General features: G+C 39.5%; 1 protein-coding gene across 1 annotated transcript in view; it reads right to left on the bottom strand.

Annotated features, from left to right (window-relative positions):
* AMPH (amphiphysin) overlaps positions 1–13872 on the bottom strand; it is a 122840-nt gene that overhangs the window by 40069 nt on the left and 68899 nt on the right. Inside the window, exons 3-7 of the mRNA XM_072851410.1 lie at positions 11639–11693; positions 4828–4922; positions 2114–2209; positions 649–756; positions 165–250 (exon numbers count right to left, since the gene is read on the bottom strand). Coding sequence (XP_072707511.1) covers positions 165–250; positions 649–756; positions 2114–2209; positions 4828–4922; positions 11639–11693 — 440 coding nt within the window. The remainder of the gene's footprint in view (positions 1–164; positions 251–648; positions 757–2113; positions 2210–4827; positions 4923–11638; positions 11694–13872) is intronic.

Below are 13872 nucleotides of genomic sequence, written 5' to 3'. Positions count from 1 at the left end.
TTTTGGATCATTTGCAGGCATTTTCCCTTTTATTATTTCAAAAAGATAGTGGATGGGATCTTCAAGGAGCCATCAAACCATTTTCTATCAGCTCATTAAAATCCCCTGGTTCCCTTTCCTTACTCTCCCTTTAGGCCTTCCAGACAATATCTGCCTGGGCTTACCGTGACCACAGAGATGGCAACTCTTCTTGTAAATCAGTGTTAAACTCTTCAAACACTTTCTGTGCTTTTTGAAATTCTTCTTCTGCCTAAAACAAAATGAAACAGGGTGACTTCTGCAATCACTACAACATACTAAAACCTGCCAACATTGTTTTTGTGTGCTTTTTTTTGTGGGTCTTTTACAATTTTTATTACCAAAGGATGTGACTCAGTCCCACACCATGCAGGCCAATACAGGACTTGCTGTCCCCTCAGTCTCATCAAGAGAGAAAGTTAGGGCTCAAACAGGACTTATTCCTGAAAGAGGTTAGGTGTGCCCTCCACATGCAGCAAAATAATAAATACACATTTATTCTTAAGGATATCATTATTTCCATTTCTGAGAGAGGAAAAAGAAGAGAAACTTTGTGCTCTGTCTCTGCACAGAAACAAATGCCACTTGAGCTCCCTAAGTCTTCTGCCAGCATCCTTCCGATTGTGCTACCTTGGTAATTCTGCCTTCATCTTTTCTTTTTGAGCTCTGCAGGGCTTCTAGATGATGCCTTGCACTGTCGTAGTCCACTAGCTTTCTGCTTCGTTTTGCAATGCGGGTCTGTACAGGGGTAGAAATGAAAGTCAGCACAAATAGCACTTTTTTAAAAGCTATTTTACCTATGTTTTCATTTAAGTTTTTGACATATTTTTATTCTCCCTTATCTGCTGTTCATATCTGAGTTACTATATCAGGCAGGAACATGGACATGGTAAAAGAGACAAACTAATCACCTTATTTTAAATAAGGAATCCATTTACAGATGGTTTGGAAGGGTTTTTGTGGGTGTAGGGCTTACAGGCCTTAGAAGTGAGATATCAATGTTATGCAAGACTTGTCTCATTCTCCAGAATAAGTGGACCTGTTAAACTCATGGTAACACCATCTTTTCCCCTTATATATAGTGTGCAAATTTAATAAATAATTAATGTATTTTTTTCTAGACTTGAAAAATGCTTAAAATATACTTCTCAGTATAGTTGCTCTGACACATAACTAAGATAACTGGAGTTCAACATTCAATAGAAATTCTAATTTACCTGCTATAATTCTTTTAAAACTAAAGTCTTTTGATATACACTGACTTTACAAAGCTATATATTATATGTGAATTCCACATGCTGAGAGGGTATAAGCACAGTTTGATTTACAAGCAAGTTTGAGACTGACTGTCAGTAAAGTTTGGATTTTTTGTTATTTTTTCTTTAGTCCCTGATGTAAATGACAAAGGGGATAACTGCGTGATACCTACCCAATTATAAACCATCACAAAGAATTTCCAGCTTATGTCCATACAGTCACATTCCAATATAAAAGTATCTACCTCTTACCTGTAATGATTCTTTATCCCTACACATTTCATTTAGCAACCATGTCCCTGGACTGTACACCAGACAGGCACCTGGGAGAGGCTAGAATCTGCATAACAGTCTCTCCTGATGTGTATTACAAAATCTTTTTATAACTAATTAAAAGACAGGAACCATGGCTTAGTTAAGAGAAAGATACTTAGATACCCACAGGTGCATCTAGCCAATAACAAAAGGCCTGTTCTTCATGTTGTAATTTGTCTGGCACTTTAACAGCTGAAGAGCTTAATGTGTCCCTGTTGAAGTCGGTGAGAATTATCTCATGCCAAATAAATAGGAGCAAGAAAAAGCATAAAAGTTTTATCTACAAAGGCTAATTTACTTCCAAGTACTACTGCATGAAAAGTATTTTTGTTCGCTTGGAAAATCAGTGCAGCCTAATGTCAGGGATTTACTTACAGAACATTATCTTTTACATTGCAGAAGAGAATGAATTCCACTTCCCCCCCTTTTTTTAATTTTTCTTTGCTTGTAATCTCATTTTCTATTTATTTTATGACTCAACAGTAATTTTACAAATTGTCCTTTATAGGAAATCATTACTGTACTTTGATATCAGGAAATTGTCCTAGATATGTATCCAAGGTCAACAACGACCCATCCACCAGTTTTTGATGGAAGTCTTCCCAAAGTTCATCACATTTCTGTAAAGGTAGAAAAGAGAAAAATGCACTAAGTAGTTTAATTCCACTCCAAACCTAGGAGAAATATAAATGTAACTGTAAAGATTAATCTTTCTGAGGTTTTAAAATGTTCTTTATGGCAATAAATCAGAGTACACTTATAAGGTAAATTGAAAAGGAATACCTTGGCATTGCAAGTTTTAATTCACAATAAAAGAAGATTTAGCTTAATAACTAGTTTGTGTTTTTATTCTTTCAAATAGTAACTGCTATGTGACTATAAGGATATCACGGATTCGAGGTCTTCCTCAGGGTTTCAGGTCCCTGAAGGTCAACAGCACAGAATCTGAAGCTAGCCTGGTTCTTATGCCTAAGTATGTTCACTGATGATGAATCTTCCTTACAGAGAAAAGAAGTACAACTAGAAATAAAAGAGTAAATAAAATAAAAGAAAAAATAAAGCGGGTTTCCCATCAATTATAAGGATTTGTAAGCTTAGCTTTGCTTGGTCATTTTTAAAAGAAAAGCTGTGGAAACCCAGCCTAAGGAAGGTCTTTTCCTCCCATACTTTTTGTGCCATTAAGGTACATTTGATGAAAAGGCCAATGCACAGACAAGAACTCTACCTCACACTGCTAGAGAACTGGGATGTCAGATATGAAACATGCTAACATCAGCAGGCAAAATAAACAAAATACCCCCCAGAAGCTACAGTGCTTTTCCCCAGTCTCCTTTGCAGCTCTGGGGTAGTCACCAAGAGACACCCCTTGTAGTTTTCCATCTTTTAAGAACATGTTAATGCAGCTGATGTGACAAGGAACCCGTGGGGAGCACGGTGAGACTCCTTACCAGAAGCAAATACTGTTATATACAGACACAGTGCCCAAGGTTCTGGGTTCTCAATTGATCAAGTCATTAGCACGTGTTAAACATCCGGATCCTCCTTTTCTTTGCACATTTCAAAAATCACTGAACTCCCTCCTCTGATGGGAGGGAGGCTAAAGGGGGCGAGCACTGCTTTGCAGGGCTGTTATCCTCACTGGCAAGTCCAGAAAGCTATTCCCTAGTGTTTGTTTTATCATGAGCTACTATAGGGCATATTATAAATGCTGTGTGATGCCAGCATTCAGTTCATTCATTTCCTACCCTAACAGAGTCCCTAATGAATTACTACAATCTATTAATCATGCTTAAAAGAAATACCTAATTTATTAACACAATATTTAATCACAGAGGTCTACAGAGCAGCACAGCATTAGATCATAGCAAGCAATTGCCAGTCTTGTGCATTCACCTTTGTATCTTGCTGATACATATTTTGGACAAATTAAAATCATGGAGGTTTTCTGAAAGCTAATGGGCTTAAAAAAACATTGCTGAAGAGTCCTTCAAGCCACCATCCTTCCTACCATACAGAATAAGGTCATTTAGGTGGATCCCTTTTGGAATGATCATTTATATCCTGGACTGCACAAATATATCATTCTTTTTTACTCTGTGTTGAGGGATGCAGAAATCTACATTTGTGAAAAAAATCAGGAGCAGAGATTTTGTAATATTGCCCATATGAGTCTCTTATTAAGAAGACATATCTAACATTTATCCCTATATCTAATAGAGATTAAGAGCCAAATTTTGGTCCTTTCACTCACAATTACAAATTTCCAAGTGTAAAATCTAATAGTCTACAGATACAAGACGAGGTGCTACAGCAAGATGCAGTAGGAGACCTTCCAGCTGTTAACCTAAAACAACATAAATGGTATGGTATCTTAACTTATACAGTTTGGAAGTTGGGTGCTTTTAAAATGAAAAACACGTCATGCCTTCAAGCAGCAGGGAAGGGTAGAGGAAGGCAGCCATAGAGAAGAAAAGCAATCATTACGCAGATTTGGGAAGACTGCTCTGTCTTCCAGTTTCTTGTTAATTATATTATCCAGGAGGCCTTGCAAACTGAATGCCAGGTGGTTAAAAGCTGCACTGATAACAGTTTGCACTTTCTTGTCACGACCAGCACATTTGCTGACAGACTTCCCCCCCCCCCCCCACTTAAGACTGTTTAAGCAGGCAATTCAGAGCACCTCAAGTCAAATTCCTGCAGTGTCCTCTAGAAAAGCCTATTCTTCTCTAATCACTAGAGGAAGCTAAAAAGGCTAAAATGAATAGTGCCCTGCAGCCTTTCTTGTCCTTAAATTCCAGATTCTTGTCAGAGAGAGGCGAGTGTCCCATCAGATACCCTGTTTAGTGCCACTGGCTCAACAGTTGTTACATAGCACACAAGGATAAGCAGATTTGACAATTTTTAACATTAAGTTCAATTGAGAATCCAGACTGTATAACTGCATGTAAGATACCTTGTACAAACTTGTCAATCAGTTGCTATCAGGACCAATTCTGCTCACACTGATGTTGACCTCAGTGGAAGCTTACGTCAGCTAGTTCATAAACTAGACATTGCAAATGCGGCATCTGGTCAGCAGGAGGTGCATTTCACAAGACCAATAATTTATATGCTCAGAAAACAGGATTTGACATGCAACAAAGAATTAAGGGAAAATTCGGATGTACACTTCTCCTCAACAGTTCAAGTTAATCCCTTTGCAGCCAAAATACTTTTTTCCTCTTTCCACACATCTTACCTCTCCAATCATTTTCACATCTTCTCGTCCGTACCAATCTGGCTCGTACACTTCATGAAGAGATTCTGTAAGCTTCTTTGAGGCATCTTGCATGCCTGTAATTAGACAGAAGGAGGAACATATAACTGCAAACTACAAGAAACAGTTGCTAAATATCTTTATTTTGACCCACATGTACCTGCTACACTATTCCCTCTGGCATGTTTAGAATATTGTTTTCAAGAGCTGAAACAAAAACTATATTTTCACCCAGCTCTCCCAGGTTAACAAGAAATGTCCCTCACAGAAGGATTAATCCATATTTATATGCATGAAGAAAGTTTCTATCAGATTAGGGATCCCATTTTCTATTCTGAACTAAACATATCTGAACATGAATAACAACTCGGAGGGTAGTCCTGCACACTAAAGACATTTAATACCTAACTGAAAGACTATCACTGAGAAGGCAATCAAATAGAAACCTGCCTTTGGTTATTCTCAGCTCTTGCACCCTACAGAACAGTTTCCTACCTTGTCTGTAATGAGTACCATGCCCACCTGTGTGGAAGAGGAGGCATCTCCAGGGTGGCACCGTTATAAAGGCAGATATTTATGGGAATTGCTGGCTATAAAAATGGACCTAGGAGAAAAGCCAGAAGGGGTCTGCGCTAACCAAATGTGCTCCCCAGAATGGGGGAGGTCGCAAACAAGCAGAAGATATCTCAGGATTTCTCCATTTCCTTGTTTTCAAAGATATTTAAGTCTCAGGAGCTTTCACAAGTCAAGTGAGTGGTTAAGAAAAAGAAGCTTGTTATTCTTGTGCCCCCTATAACGATGGTGACCTAAAGGTATGCAAATAATGACGCAAAGGACTGTCAAGAGCTGAGGCAGTGTCCGCAAGTCTAGGGAAAAGAGATGCCTGAACCTGGGGAGAGTGCCGTAAAGAACCTGGTTTTATGAAGAATGATTATCTTGTATGCTCACCCAGTAGCTTTAGAATATGTGGAGCCCAGCGCTTATTTACACTTGCAGCAGGGTGGTGTCTACAGAGAAGTGCGCTGAGCCAAACTGCATCAGTCACCTTTGGAGCTTTGGCTACCACAGGTGAAACAAGAACAGGGACTATTGGTGGTTACCACTCTGTAATACACAGAGGAACTTAATACACAGAGGCTTAAATGTAAAGTAGTTTCAATAATATTACAAGAAAGAGCCTAAATCTATCTTCAGTGAGATCAGTTTTACCCCAGTGAATAAATTACTGCCCTCAGTGAAGGCACCGGAGTTTGCCTTTCCATTTTGATGGAGCACAAATACATTAGATGTTGAATATGGTTCCAAATCCAGTGAAAAAAACCTGATGTCACCTAACATGCTAAGAGTCAGTTCAGAACCAGTAATTTTAAAATGACAGCTTTATTTCAACTTCTTTGCAAAATCTGAACAACACTGACTGCTAATTTTTTTACCTAGCACTTTTTAAAAAAAAAAAACATTTTTTCTCTAGCCAACGTCTGTTTGCTGCAGCACATCTGTGCTGTCTTGAAAATATCTCTAGCGTGATCTTCAGATTTAACTGCTCAGTAGCTGAATTTAGGAATAACATCAATATTTCTGTTTTCTGCACAAATAAATGTTTAGGAGTGGAAGAGAAGAATTCACTTGAAATTTGAATGTCTATAAGAGCAGACCTGACCTAGTCAGTAGCTATTCCACCATGCACTCCAAAACACACGCTTGAGGTACGACAGGAAAATAATGCAATAATGCACACTTCCTAATACAAAAATGGTCTATGGAATGGGTAGGATAGGAAAAAAGATACTGAAAAAGCTGAAAGTAGATGGCTGTTCTCAGACCTTGGGTTCAAGGGAGAGAATGGTGTGGGAAAGGGGGAGAACAAGTACAAAGGAAACCCCGGTGTTCAGAGAGTACAAGCTTTCACGCTTAAATCAAAAGGTGCGGAGCCAAAACACAATATTTGATCTCTTCAGAGGGGGTGCTTTTTAACGACAGAGCTCAGCTCAGAGAACTGGTATAGCACAAGAACTTCAGACACATTTCTTCCTTTTCTCCTTCATGGTTAATGCTTAGGATGATGTATCAGCAGCTAAGAAAGGGTTCCTGAATAAAGGGCCTTTTTTTTTGCCTAGAATATGCCAGATTTCAGCAAAACACAGATGATTTTCACTTATTTTTCAGGCAGGACTCATTTAAAATCTCTAATGCCACTGCAAATTAATCAACTCAGGAGGTAAGGAAAAATCAGCACAGTATCACCATGCTTAAGAAGGCTGCTTCTGTCCACTCAGGGCAAATGCACAGACCAGGAAGGTTTGCTCATCCCTGCTCACGCTTGATCCTTTCTGATACCTGAACTTCTGCCCTTAAGCACGCTGCGTGCTAAACCTCTCACGTACATTCTTGTGGCAGGCATGCTAGCACAGCTGCTCGCTAATCCCTCCTGCAGCTTGCATTCAGCTCAGTCACAGACCAGGCTTGGGTAGAGCACCTTTTCCTACGCAGACTTTATTTTTTAAATACTACAGGACTCAGGCATATCTCTGCTTAAGAGAGTAAGTAACAGACACAATATCCCACGCTTGAGTCATATCAAAGTTGCACCAACTTTTACACTTGTTTCACTTCTGAGAATCTGGTAATCCTTCGTTCTGCCACATTCCTGTAAAAAACATCAATCAAACCCAGCTGCAGCGTGAGGCAAGCGGGCATTACAGTACTTGGCTTTCTCTGTCAGGGTCTTTCAGTCTGAAATTTCCACAGACCAAGATCATCCATCCTACTCCCCTAATATTGCATCTATACTAGCTTTACTGCAATACCGCAAATGAGTGCATCAGTAAATATCAATCTGGTGGCTTCCCATTCTTTTTTGTGCCTGTGGGCATAAACTTACAATGTCCAATGATTTTTTATTTGGCTGGTTTTCGCACAGAATTATTTCTTATGCACTGATACCTTTTATGCATTATTCAGCACTAAAGTTAAGAGGATTAGTGTCAGCCATAGACAGCAGGCTGTCTCTGCTGTTTTTAACTGCTATCACTGAGAAAGATGAATTGTTTAAAGCAAGTCATTAAACTACTAAGAAATGTGAAAAGAATTTTTACTGCTGATGAACAGTTAGAAATTTATATTTAATATGAATTGTTTCATTTAGTACCGCTTCTTCTTGGTAATTGGGTCATTTATTTAATAACTACAAATGCCAAAATAATTGAATCGCTTAGGAAAAATTATGCTAAATAATCCAGTTACTGAAGTCTGAGGCTCTTGCATGAAATCATCCCTCTTTCTATGGGGAAAAGCCCCTGTCCCTGGAGCCCCAAAGGACTCCTAGAGGCCCCCACATGGTAGGGATCCTGGGGGTGGTGGTGCAGAGACATTTTCATTACAGTGCCATAGAGACGGCAGAGGGTAGGTGACTCTTTGCCATTGCAATTCCAATGTACTCAAGCTCTCATGGAGATTGAGACTGCCCTGGGACTCCACATCGGCTGTAGGACCCATATACTGTGGGGTTTCCTCAGTCACTGGCAGGGAAATCTAGACTGAATCATGGAGAAAATTCCATTTTCCTGATGGAGCAAGGCACCTTGGTCTGGCTCTTGATATTTAATTATTTGAGTGGGGAAGAGAGCTTCATGTGAGGTTCTCCAGAGAAATTATCTATCCTGCCATAAGGGTTGTATCTGATATTGCTAGTTATCCATTAGAGTTTCCACTGGAACAATTAAAACATTTCATAATTCATTACTAAATTTTACAGAAAGATGATGAATAGTTTTATTGCTTCTAAGAAATTACATGATTGATTTTAAGATTTGTGTGTCTGGAGGATATGTGCAGTTCTGTCAGTCATAGACTGACAACTAAGCAGCAAAACTGCTTACAGACCTCCAAAAACTCCCCTTCCCTTCCTGTAGACCAGTTATTATTTCTCACTACATTAAGCCACCTGAAAAGTATGGTGCTTCTTTTTCATGATGCAGGATTCCTTTTCACCTCTGCCACCTTGCTACCTGCGTGCAGACCCAGGTCTGTATCTCCCCATCTGCACTGCTACTTGCAAAGAGCTCAGGGTAGAGAATGTGAGGCTGATTTAGGGTTTCTTTAACAATTGGCCCATAAAACCATTCAAGCCACCTACAGCTCTCAAAAGCTTAAGAAAATAAATCATGAAGTAGAGAACCCAGATACACGTTGCCAAGGAGACTGGAAGAGACAGAAGACTGAGGCATGAGACAATTATAGCTATGGGGAATAGTACACAGTCTTGTCAGTACAAACACCACTGATACATAGCAGATGTTAAACTATCATGCAGGTGAAATAAAACAGCACATAAAAGCCATTCACAAGTTCAACAGCTTTATGACATGGTTTCTGCGAGTCCTTGAGTAACCAGCAGTAAAGATCCAGCTAAGACTAAGAAGCACCTCTGAGCGAGAGAAGGAGTCTGAATACAACAAAAATTCTTTTCTTTTAAGAATGTGTGATACTAAACCTCAAACCGTCAACTATATTAAAATGAAGGGATAGAGGGTCATAAGAAGGCTCAATTGACCATTCTTTCTTAAATCGTGCCCAGATCTCGTACTTCCAACATCCAATATCCAGTCACTCAAAAGTCATGCAGCAAAATGAAACTTATTACTAGAGTCCACAACATACCAGCTTCATAAAATGATTTTAGTTAAAGTTAGCTATCTTGCTAATTCCTGAAACCCTTTAAAATTAACTGCTTTTCTCACACCTGTAAGAGTACAAGGATGTCAAGTGCATTATTTTCCAATTATATGACCGACCTTTTTCCCAGCAAAATGAGCCCCTGATGACAGCATGCCTCCAAGGCTCAGATGGCCTAGGTGCAGAAATCCCACTCCAGTGCCTAAATTCGGGGGTTCCCATGCTTTTGTCCATAGCCACCCCAAAATGTTTTAACGATGGCACTCTTTCACAGAATACCAACAAAGAGGCTGTAGCAGTTGCTGCATTTGATTCTGCCATTCAAAATCTGGAAGGGCCTTTGCCACTGCTGAGCTAGTCAGCTTTGGGGAAGCCCCAGCCAGAGCTGTGTTTGTGAACTAGTGTCTTGGGCTGTCCTCCCACTCCACAGCATGAAGGTGTGCCAACACGTGTGCCAAGGATGCCCACTGGTGGCTTGTTGGCTTTGGAGAATAACATTTTTAAGGATTTTTGCGAGCTGCTTATGATTGGGTCTTTTTTAAGACATGAAGATACTGAGATGTTAGCAAACACTTTTAATTCTCAGTAAGAAAGTCAGTCCAAATGATTTTCAAATATGGACTTACAGGCTGCAAGAAGAGAAAGATGCTGAACAGAAAAGCATGGCTAAAAAGGCAAAAGTTGCACAATGAAAAATTTCACACCAAGTTAAAAACAAAACTCAGTGCAAAGAGTAGCCCACTAGATAGTAAACCAGCAAAAGGACCATGAATGCACAAAGTACTAGGAAAAGAAGAGCGAGAAAGAAAATCAAACATGGAGAGGAGGATGTTTGTCACCAACATGGAAATCAAAGCAGCATGTAAACAGTCAGCCTATGTGACAGAAAAGCCATCTGGCCAACAAACAGCCTCATCATGCTGCTTCTGAGTAGCTATCTGATAATGGGTGTGGGGAAGGGATGACTGAAAAATAAGAATGTAAAATCAGCATCCAATGGGTCCCAATAATATGTCAGATGCTGGAATTTCCTCTAAGAACAAAAGACATTGTTCAAATCCCTAGAAGTCAAAACACCTCTTGTCTGGTACAGGACTTTCCTTGCCCAGCCCATCCAGCAAATAATAGATGGTCAAAGACATTAAGCTACTGCTTTGCTCCCCATTTTACAATTCCCATCAAAAAGTGTTCCTTCCCTGCCTGGCAACAGCTGCTGAAGCTTTATTATGACACAGTGATTTTCAGGGATAATAATACTGGTTTGTAACATTTTCCCTACTGGACTGGAGCCAGGTTAAAAGTATATGCACACATATATGTACACACAACTATATATTTATCACATATATATCTCTCTCTCTCTCTCAAGAAGCCATTACTGTCTCTCTGTCAGTCAACAACTCTTAATCCCTTCCCTTTAGCACCCGGCCTCCAACTCCTCCAAAGAGAGGCGGCATGAGAAAGAGAACACTCTGTGTATGGTGCTAAGTTGAGTGTGCTGGACTTACAAATGTCCAGTAGGATTTAAATAGCTGTTTACTTAATCTCTGATATTTAAGCACTGACCAGTGAGCTTCTGCTACTTGGATTTTCAATGTAGAATGGAAAGAGATCACATTTGGCTTTCAAACTTAAAAAAAATGGATTAAGCAGGCAGAAATACATGAGAAATTACATCATCGCAGGGAGCGTGGTTTTGGAGGGAGAAGATCATCACTCAATTACTAATACCTGCAAATGTTACAGTTGTGGAGGTCAAGCAATCCCTTGCCTTGCATGGGGTACTTCAGCATTTGCAAAGACGAGTAACAAGATGTGTAGATTTTGCGGGTGCTCAAAATGCATGCAGTGTGAGAATCTGGGCAGCAGTTCTGCACACAAAGGACAGCCAAGGATGAGCTGTGCATGCAGGACTGTACACACGAGTTGACATCGAAGGTGCAGAATCCCTAGCAACAGGCTAAAGAGCCTATGCCAGATCCAAAGCAGAAATGTGGACTACTAATGGCAAAAGCAATTTTACTTGTATTTTTCTTTGTATACTTTAAACAAGCCTACTTGTCTCAATTTTTAAAAGAAGTTTGCTTTATGAGAACATGATGTAAAACTTAAAAATCACCTTTGATGGCTGCTAAATATCCTCTCAGTTCTCTCTGGAGCCTGGAACCCTCTGCCTGGAAAAGAAAAAAAAACAAAAAAAAGCAAGGAAGTGAAAACACATTTCAGTTATGTTATTGAAAACACATTTCAGTTATATTTTATGCCTTAAAACATGCATACAGTATGTCAAACTTAATAACAAAAAGCAATTTCAGGAGCTATCTGATGAGTAGTGTCACCTGTTGCAAGCATGCACAGGTTCATACAGAAAATGTGGCCTGGCCAAGATGGTACACATCGTGTACTCTAGGCTAAAATTTCTGTTTTTATTTTATCAGTCATCTGCACAGGGAAGCATTCCAGCAAAAGAAAGACAGGTATATTTTACAGCCAAGGTCCTAACCTGAAACACAAAGAAGTATAATCAACTCCAGTTGAAACCTCTCAAATGAGGCCAATCTAGACTTGCAGAAAATCCATGCCCTTACATAAATGGCTTACTACTTTTGCCAACATTTTTCCAAGTATTTTAACATTTTCATATTTTGCAAGAAAATAACTACTAAAAAACGATAGCATTAGTTATTTTGTTTAGGTTGGCTAGTGCATCTTGCAGTCTTTTGTGAAATCTCAACTGTTTCTTTGGCAAATACATCAAAATGATCTTTCTTTATCTTATACTAACAGCCCTTGAAAAACTCAGAATAGACAAAACAAAACGAGTTGCTTTACTTTATCGCTGACTGTATCACAAGTTGGACTTCACAGCTCCTAGGATTTGCAATAAAATCTGTGCTACACTATAGCATATACTTTATTGCTAAAAAGCTGTTGTCCAGGACATCTTCAATAGCCTGAAGATTTTGGAAACACTCCACATTTATCAGTTCCCAATATCCTTCAAATTATTTATTTAAGCAGTTGGAAACTATAGGAATATCAGCTTGCAGTCACATTTTCTCACATACAGCTACACCATATGGAAAAATCAGCTGCAAAATATGACTGACTGCTTTGGAGTTTCTCATATTTTTTGTGTGAAAGTTAGACCCCAAAAGGCTGCATGTGTGAATACTTTAGGAGGCAGAGTCTCAACTGGTATAAGCTGTTGTAACTCCACTTAAGTCATAGGACTTCTGATGTCAGTAAAGGATTTGCCATCAGCAGCAGTGATGCTCAGAGCATTCAAACACAGAGGATCGTAAGAAATTCAGGTTGAAAGGGACCATCTGGAGCTTAGAATCCATCTACCTACATTAAATCCAAACGGTGGTTCTCAAAAAATACTCACCTCCCCAGTACACACACCTGCAGATTACATCCACCAAACTCACTTGCCTCTCCCAGCTCCCTGCAGGGAACTGGAGGCTTTTAGAACTGGATAAAAAGCCCCCAAATTGCAATGCACTATAAGAAGAAAACAACTGTTTTAAGGTCCTGGAAATATTAAAGAATTTAGAAAGTAAAAATGCCTGAGTGGGCAGACTGAATTCACTTTATGGATTCAACAACCAGAAGGTTGCTTTTGCACTAATTTGATCTGAAGCAAAACTCCTTTTTGAACCTAAATCCATTAATCAACTAAATTCTGAGCACAGGAACAGACCCACCAGGGTGATATCTAAGAAGCTGCTGAGTAACAGCAAGAGCACAGCAGCACTCAGACCACCAATCTGTCTCTGGTTTGGGACCATATTTGATGCTCCAAGGAAAGGCAAATCCTTCCCTTGGTTCAGGATCAAAGTTACATATCAAAGCAGGAGCCAAACAGGCACCGGTTGAGTAATCAGTGGATTAAACCTCAGGCTTAATTACTTACAACACAGTAGAAAGTTCTGAAAGTAGCAGTAGCTTGATGTTGTGTCCCTTAAGAAAATATATATATGTACATCTTCATACTGTTTCATAAAAAGTACCACCCTAACGCATCATAACAACACATTTTATTGTCCTATATAACACAGCAGCCTCCTAACACACTTCAGAAGCTGACTTTTTTCTACTTCTTTCCATGCTAGAATGGGAGGTAGAGAGATGACAGAAGTTGTCAGCTTTCCACGGAGCAAGGCATTAAGTGAACAACACTGCCACAGATGAAAGGAGATTGAACCCAGGGGCAGAATTTCTTGCTCTAAGATCTGAAGAGGAGTATCGGTAAACATGCAGCAGAAAGAGGAGCAAAGTTCCCTTTTTATGCATGCTAGTCTCCTCCTGGGTGGATCCCTTGTACTCTGAGGAGCCACATGAAGGTAT

The sequence above is a fragment of the Ciconia boyciana genome, chromosome 2, assembly GCF_034638445.1.
Source record: "Ciconia boyciana chromosome 2, ASM3463844v1, whole genome shotgun sequence".
NCBI classification, from domain to species: Eukaryota; Metazoa; Chordata; class Aves; order Ciconiiformes; family Ciconiidae; genus Ciconia; species Ciconia boyciana.
Note: the sequence above shows the minus strand (reverse complement) of the source record. Positions and strands in the feature narration are given on the sequence as shown.